The sequence below is a fragment of the Hyaena hyaena genome, unplaced genomic scaffold (assembly GCF_003009895.1).
Source record: "Hyaena hyaena isolate Hyena2069 unplaced genomic scaffold, ASM300989v1 scaffold_443, whole genome shotgun sequence".
Lineage (NCBI taxonomy): Eukaryota > Metazoa > Chordata > Mammalia > Carnivora > Hyaenidae > Hyaena > Hyaena hyaena.
The window spans coordinates 1263527-1272172 of NW_024081075.1; the positions used below are offsets into that span (position 1 = coordinate 1263527).

The 8646-nt window shown below is 50.0% G+C and overlaps 1 protein-coding gene across 1 annotated transcript in view; it reads right to left on the reverse strand.

The window, feature by feature from the left end:
- The window catches only part of DNAJC11 (DnaJ heat shock protein family (Hsp40) member C11), a 69974-nt gene extending 62245 nt beyond the window's left edge, over positions 1-7729 (reverse strand). The window contains exon 1 of the mRNA XM_039253253.1: positions 7637-7729. Coding sequence (XP_039109184.1) covers positions 7637-7708 — 72 coding nt within the window. The 5' untranslated portion in view covers positions 7709-7729. The remainder of the gene's footprint in view (positions 1-7636) is intronic.
- Positions 7730-8646: the final 917 nt, after the last annotated feature.

Sequence of the window (8646 nt, forward strand, 5' to 3'; positions counted from 1 at the left end):
CCCTGTGTCAGGCTCTGTGCTGACAGCTCAGAGCCTGGAGTCTGTTTCAGATTCTGTGTCTACCTCTCTCTCTGACCCTCCCCTGCTCATGCTGTCTCTCTCTCAGAAATTAAAAAAAAAAAAAAAAAAGTGTGATCTGAGGTAGAGAAGGAGCTTCCTGGGCTATGGACCCCTGACCCAAAAGCTGGCTAGAGGCTAAGAGCCGTGCGCCCCGGCCCAGACCACACTGCGGTTCACGAGACTGAAAAGAGGGGAGAGGTGTAGAGGCTGTAGAGAGGGGACAGGTATTTACAAAACATCGATCACACAGCAGACTCATCCAAACTGTGTGAAGAACTCTGACAAATAAGTGCATTTCTTATTAACTTTTATGCTCATAATACTAATAAAAATATACTGACATTTACTTTACATCCTAACATGACCATTACTATGTGGAGCACTTACGTGAATTCTTGCTTAATTTCCCCCAAAGCTCTAGGACAGTGAAATTACTGTCTGGGGTTTCTGGATGGAGAGACAGGCTCACAGAGGCCCACGGGCCTGCCCCAGATAAGGCTGCTTGCTACAAAGTCGAACTCAAACCTGACCTCAAGGGCTTCAACTCTCGAAGCTCCACAACCATCTCTGCCTTTTCAATAACCACCAACAAATGCGCACAGGGGCTTCGCGTGGAAGGTGCTGGGCTCAGTGGCTCAACTGTCCTTCCCTTGGACCCCTGAACGTGGCCACAGCACCGTGGGGTCCAGGGGTCAGGCGGACACAGCCCACGTCATGGGATTTTGACAAGTCAACCTCTTACACCCACCTTCGATGCCGCTTCGGGAAGGTGGGCTTCAAAGAGGGACAATGAAGTCACGAGCAAGTCAGAAAAGCGAAATGGGAGGTTGATCAAATAACTCCAAGACCTAAGCTGTCTTACACAGAAGCAAAAAACTTACAAAATTTATACAACTCATTCCCCCCAAGATGGCAATATCAACTCAAAAATAGAATAGGTGAGCAGTAATGACAGAAGTCTACACACTAACCAAGACAAGGCAAGGCTCTGGTCACCTTCAAGGTTCACGGGGCAGGGGGAGTCCTGCCCTCAAGGCCACCTCTGCAGACACCGGACTGTGAGAACAAAGCAGCCCGTGGAGCAGAAAGTTCGATTCCCGACCAGAGGTCATCCCCAGGGCTGAGGGGAGATTTTCTGACCGCTGGACAATTCGCTGCTCGTATCTGTACGTGGTCCTGGAGCCCTGCAGACGCAGCAGTGAACAAAAACGCCAGCGTCTTAGGGAAATGAGCGCCAGTTCCTTGGGTCAGAAGGGATGGTTCAGACCTGCCTTCGCATCAAGAGCTTGGCTTATTGTTCCCTGAGCGCCTGACCTTCCACTTGCTCTCTCCATGTCCAGCTGTTAAATCCTGCCCACTTCTTGTGGTTGATAGCTGCTGGCATTTTACCACTGAAGAATGTTCTGGCTCCTCCAAACGAGGGAGGGAGCACTGTGCACTCACAGTATGCGGAAGTGGTTCCAACAGTCCGGGAGCCAAACGGGAGCCAGCCACCAGGCTATGAACTTGGAGGAGGCTTGAAGCTCCAAGCTCCTTCAAGGGAAAAAGGGACCTTGATAAAGCAGGGGCCGCGACGATGATGATATAGCAGGAACGTTCCCGATGGAATCTCTCCCACTGGGGCCCCTTGTGCCATTTCATGTATTCATCTAGGCTGGTTGTCTTAAATCCTTTTGTGAACAAGGTAGGGTATAAGTAAAATAAAAATCAAAGTTTCATGAAAGTAAACACTAGAATTCCACAGCCCAGCGAAACGTGAGAACACGTCACCCCCTTGTCCTGTATTCTCTTATCCTGTTTTACTACTGAACTCACAGCAAATATACAAGCTTTCCACTCAAGTCTCTTCAGCAAAGAAAAAAAAGAAGAGGAATTTTGGAAGATCATGCAGAACTAAGCATTAAAATTTCAAGAAGCAATTGTCTGAAATACCCGAAGCCGAAAGGCAGTAACTAGCCTCTGGTTCATTAAAGAAAACACATTTTAAAAAGTAACCTCATGGTGTCCGCTAATCAGATGACGACGCTGGGACCAAGTGGGTATCCTCAGAGCCGCCTCTGCACCTGGAAGCCTTCTGAACTCTAGCTGGGCACCCTTGTGACCCCAGTGCTGCCTTCCGATCAGGGAGGTCCCCCCCTTCCTGCCCTGCCCCTCAGAGGCTGACAGCTCAGGACGGTTAGTCTATCTTTGGGTCCCACGGCGCCTATACTGCAGACACTGGCTGTCTTTCTGGATTATCCCTTCCAGCCTGCTCCCAGGCTTAGCCCCACCTCTGCGAACCCCTCCCCGCTGCCTCCAAGTCAAACTCATGACTTTGCAGGAAGCTCCCGAACTGCGAGATCATGACCTGAGCTGAAGTCGGCCGCTTAACTGACTGAGCCACCCCGGCGCCTGTTTTTTGTTTTTTTGAAATTAATAGAACAGACGAATAGGATCCTTAGCCAGGATGAAGTATATCGAAGCTTTCCATGTTCACGTATGTCCTTTTTTTTTTTTTAAAGTTTTTATTTATTTCTAGGGGGCGGAGAGAGAGAGAGAGAGAGACAGCGTGAGCAGGGGAGGGTCAGAGAGAGGGAGACACAGACTCTGAAACAGGCTCCAGGCTCTGAGCTGGCAGTCAGCACAGAGCCCGACGCGGGGCTTGAACCCACGAACCGTGAGATCATGACCCAAGCAAAAGTCGAACACTCAACCGACTAAGCCACCCAGGCGTCCCTCACGTATGTCCTTTTAAACGAAGCAAGACCTCATGCTTTATCAAAATTCAAGAAATAACAATAAATATTAAACGAACATCTACTTGTACGTATCCTTGCTACCTTGCCAAACTCCAGTACAGAGCATGCTGGCTCACAGTGAGTTCCTGATACATCACTGCCTGTTACCTACATCTCAATGTCAAAGAAAACAGGAAGAGTAAACTACTAGCCCAGAGATAGGAACCCGCTCAGGCCAATAGTAAAATTGGGATTTGAACACAGGACATTCTGGCTGCAAAGCCACAGTGCTGCCTTCTTCTACTCTCTCAGTAACCCTGAAGTGCTGTAGTGCAGGGCTAAATGGGACACTTTAAGAGATTAAATGACTTTTAAAAAAAAAAAAGGTTAAATGACTTGCCACCCAGGGGCAATGTGGGCTGAAACTCCTGTTTCTAATGACCTTGCTCCTCAGCCTCTTTGCTTACAGGCCACCTTAAGAATGTGATCATCTGGATAAGATAGGTTTTTGGACAACCAAGGTTTAACACGACTTCCCGAATGCACACATTTTAAGCAGAGTCACTGTTATAAATACCAAACTCTGAACAGAAGGTGGTAGATGGGAAACTCCTTGGGGGAGCAACCTTCCCAGACCTTTCTTGATATCCGTCCCTCCTTCCGGCTAAATGGCCCACCCGTCACAAGGTTAGAAAAGCACCGGATGAGTAAGCACCACCTCGCGGCTTCAGGGGCCGGAGTGTGCACCTGGCTCAGCCCACACATCCACGCTCTACTTTCTTCAGACAGCCAGCCGAGCCATCTTGTTGGACTGTGTCAATCTGGACAGTGCCCAGTAGACCCTCCTCTGCTGCTCTAGCCCTTTCTTCCCACCTGCAGCCCAAGCTCGAACGGTTAGCCCCACTCTGTGACTGTAACCTCCAGCCAGAGAAACCCAGACAACCAAACACTGTGGGAAGAACAGTGTGCTCTACGCCAGGGAACACACAAGCACAGGGACTCTGGGAAAACTTTTTATTGGTAGGTGACAGTTTTGCGAACCTAGTGTCAAGGCTGATGTAGAAGACTGACCTCCATGTGTGGATTAGCAAGGAAAAAACCTTTTCACGTATGCTTATTTTGTTACTTAACTGTATTTTAAAAAAGTGTTTAAAATTAGAGAAGGAGGGGCGCCTGGGTGGCTCAGTCCGTTAAGCCTCTGACTTCGGCTCAGGTCATGATCTCACTGTTCGTTGGTTCGAGCCCCGAGTCAGGCTGTGTGCTGACAGCTCGGAGCCTGGAGCCCTCTATGGATTCTGTGTCTCCCTCTCTCTCTGCCCCTCCCTGCTCACGCTGTCTCTCTCTCTCTCAGAAGTAAATAAAACATTAAAAAAAACAACAACAAAAACAAAACCTGAGAAGGAGACTGGCCCCTCGAAAGCTAAATTGACTGGGACCAAAGATCCTAAAATGGGTTAGGAACACTGCTGAATGTCATACGTAGAAATGAAAGAGCTTCTTTTAATGGTAATGCCACATTGATAAAGCAGGTATTTCAGTCAATTACTTAGAAATAAATTCAGCCTTAAAAAAAGGAATATATTCAGTTTAGAATGTGCCGAATAAAATGTCTATAAAATGTATAAAGATCAAGAAAATTTTACTGATTGGCCAGGAATCCTTTCTCCAAATTAAGTTCTGGAAAATCATCCGAGAAATCTCAAATTAGTTAGATTTCAGGTGCATGACAACGCATTTGACTGCGCTAAACCTCAGATGCCAATCAGGTTTCAATGTGCACAGTTAATGATAAATTATTCCCTCCCCTCTGTGTGATAATGGCTCTACTCTGCAAACAGAAAATCCAGAACACTGGAGAAAAGGGAGTCTTAAAGATCACACAGATCTTGTTTAGAGAAGAATCTGGTCCTGTCTAGTTGCCTGCTTCGTTCTCTTAAATACAATACAAGCAGATATTTTGAAGTTTAAAACCTGGAAAAAGAGATCTGTAAGCTGATTCTTGACAATTCTAGATCACTCCAATTATAACTATGTACTATGCTTGGAATTTTTGAAAATTAAATAGAATTTCCTGGTTTTGTGTCAGGTTGCTTCCATTTGAAGTCTCTGAGCTTCCTGAACACAGTGTTGAAGGTAGCCTCTGGAAGGTACTCTGAAGTTCTTTTTTTTTTAGATTTTTTTAATGTTTATTTATTTTTGAGGGAGAGAGAGACAGAACATGAGTGCGGGAGGGGTAGAAAGAGAAGGAGATGCAGAATTCGAAGCAGGCTCCAGGCTCTGAGCTGTCAGCACAGGGCTCGACATGGGGCTTGAACCCACAAACTGTGAGATCATGACCTGAGCTGAAGTCGGAGGCTTAACCGACTGAGCCACCCAGGAGCCCCAGTACTCTCAAGTTCTGGTGGGAAGAGGATCTTGCCTCCTACAGACATATTTAAAGGCATCAAGCTGTAAAACTGACAGCAAATAAACAAACAGGTGTTATCTCCTTCCAACCCCACATCTAAGAGTTTAGATTACTTCTTCTTTTCCTCTAACTATCCAATTCAATCATGCTATTTCAACTTCAGGTGGATTTCTGATTTCACACACACACACACACAAATCCTAGTAAATATCTGGTCCAGAGACCGCCTTCAGAGCTTCTCTTCAGTAGAATCTTCAGAGATAAAATCTGCACATACCTGATGACATTTTACACTGAGCTTGTGGACACAGGGAACACAAAGTGACTTTAGAAAGAGAACATGTTTCACACGTATTTCACCTACAGCTGAGAGGTGCCTCAACTCATCGGGAGAGGATAGTTTTTTGGGGGGTTAAATAAATATTTCTTTGGCTCCCACTTGTCAGTCCAGTAACAACAAGTCCTAAGATCCTAGTAGTTTCAAAGGTGTATACCTTTGACAAATGCTTACCAAGGACTCTGACCAAGTCTATTATTCTAGAACTTAAAAAAATTTTTTTTAAATGTTTTATTTATTTCTGAGAGAGAGAGAGAACGAATGAGCAGGGGAGGGTCAGAGAGAGAGAGGGAGACACAGAATCCGAAAACAGGCTCCAGGCTCTGAGCGATCAGCACAGAGCCTGATGTGGGGCTTGGACCCACAAACTGTGAGATCATGACCGGAGCCGAAATCTGACGCTTAATCTGACGCTTAACTGACTGAGCCACCCAGCCACCCCTATTCTAGAGCTTTTTGATCATCGGCAGCTGCCTAAGATTCAGTAAACCTGGGAAATGGCTACACTGCTGCTTGATGACTGGTAACGCAGACTATAATCGAGTGGTGAGAAAGGCTAGCTTCAGAAAAGCTGGTTTCATGTACTGCTTTGCTTCTAGGCACTGGAGAAAACGTAACGATAGCCAAACAGCTTCATTCAAAGGGAAAAAAACTCAAGGCCAAAGAAGTGATTCACCTCAAGCCTTAATGTTTATTACTTACAAGAACTTCCAGGCAGCATAACACGATTTGCAGTTCCCCCGGAATATTTCATTTTTCGTGATGCTTGGTGGCTAACACATCTGGGGGATTTTTCTGCGGTTGCCCAAGGTCACAGTACCAGAACCGGCAGCTCTGTAGTCTGACTGGTTACCGCAGCAGAGCCCAGGCTCCACTCAGACTTCCCAGGGCTGAATTCAGGCTCTTGCACTTTGTACTGGTGTGATTTTGGACAAGTTACTTAACCTCTCTCTGCCTTGGTTTTCTGAGCTGAAAATCAAGGATTTCATAATACTTACTTTAGGGGCTGGGGTGAGAAATGAACAAGTTAATATAATGTAAAGTGTGCACTCAGCAGGGGCCTTGCACAAAGTACTAAAAAAAAGTTAGCTATTACTGACACCATGCACATCACCATTTATGCACAATACGTATTTGCCTGGCTTTGCCTAGAACTTTGTCAAACTTGGCTAATTATTATCGCTGGGAAAACTGAGAGGTGAAACTAACGGTTCTCCGGCAGGGCTGGGAAGACGGAACCCGGCAGCTTAGAGATACACGATCCACCTTATGACCTGACCTTGGAAGCTTTCCTGCCCTTCACGCTGATGTCAACTGCACTAGTCGACAAGAAAGGAAACTTCCTGGGCACCTACTATGTGCCAGACACAGAGTGAGACTCTATCTTTTTATTGGGTGAGGAAACAGGGTGCAAACACTTGAAGGCGTGTGGCACGCGGCGCGCGTGCCGAGCCCGGGCTGGGGGCACCGCTGCTCTCCTGGCTTTACAGCTTCTTCCTAAACTGCGGCCTCCGAATTGAGACTGTAGGTACGGGAGGCTCTTCCTTCAATTTCGGGACAGGCGCCCAGGGGAGAGGAGGCCACAAGACACGTACCTCGGGGCCTGGCTTCACTTCAGAAGCCGGACGTCCCCGTGGATACTCGGGAACCGGACAGACCCCCGTGGGAAGATTTTCTGGTGGCCTTGACCTTGGTGCCTGAGACTCAGTTTCCCATTTTGCCGGCCGGGGGCGATGACCTAGCCCCTCAGCCAAGGTGAGTTTGTGAGCTGGACGAGGCACCGGGTCCTGGAGGGCCGGGAACCCCACTCCAGTAGCCTCCACCTCGGGGAGCCTTCTCCCTCCTGGGGGCACCGGGGGCTCCGGCCTTGCCAGGACACGGCGCCCCGGCCGCCGAGAGCAGGGGCAGAGGCCCGCCGGGACGCCCCCAGCGCAAGGGTCGGGGCGGTGGGGACCGCCCGGTCGGCGGGCGGTCGCGCATGTCGGACGGGGTCACGCGGCCTCCCCGCCGGGTCCCGGCCGCCCGTGGCGGGGACGGAGCGGTGGCCGCCAGCCCGGCCCTCCCGAGCCACCGGGCGCGGCCTCCGCCCAGACGGCGTCCCGCCGCAGGCCTCACCTCCCTGCGCACGTTCAGCAACGAGTAATAGTCTTCATTGTCCAGCTCCTCCTCGCTCAAGGCCGTCGCCATCTTCGCAACCTTTCACCCCGCCAAACCGGCAAGGCCGTGCCCAAGAGGGACCGGCGAGCCGCGGCCCCGACAGCGCGGGCCAGCCCGCCCGCACCACAGCGGCCCCTGGCGGGCCGGAGTGGCGTCGCCGCCGCGCGCGCACTGCGGCAGCGCGCCTGCGCCCTGCGCCCCCGCGCGGCCGAGGGCGGGACGCGGCGCCGGGGGCCGGCCACGTGCTGCTCGCGGTCCCGAAGCCTCCCTGAGGCTCAACCGCGACCAGACCCGGACTTTGCGGTCACACCTGGGGATTCCCTTTGTTCCCCCGCGACACCTCCCTTGTCTCCCCTCCCCCTCCCCTTCGCCCCGCCGGCTGCAGGTGCGGCGAGCATCCTGTCCCAAAGAGCCCCGCCCAGGCCGCCCCCCACTCCCCGTGAGGCCATCCCTGCTGGAGACACCTCGAGGCCCCACTTGCTGGCCTCTCCTTGCGCAGGAAACTTCTAGAACGGGATTAGTTCCTGCCTCCGTTGTTCTTTTCTCCTGGCCGCCCAGAACCCTGCCCAGAGGACCAGCCTCCTCATTATCATTTTTTTTTTTAATTGCCCTATATTTAGGAGCACCTGACCATTTTTTCTGCTCCTTAACTGACGAGGCAATGCCCATTTGGTTCCTAACATAATTGTCTCTGGCAGGCGTGTGTACCTTCAGTCCCGATCCCAGAGCTGACCTCCTGTAAATTTCTACCTTATAATTTAGCGGTGGAGCCTAATTGATTTCAGCCTGGTGCCTGCTGTTTGGTGGGTTATTAAAGACGTCTCGGTTACCATCATCTAAATAATTTAAACGTCTTCGAAATGATGCAGTTATCGAGAGAAGGTGGACAGCGGAGCTCCCGTGCTCTTGCCACCTGTTTCGTTCATGCTGACCTGTATCAATTCCTCATTATTTCTCCGGAAGGTGTG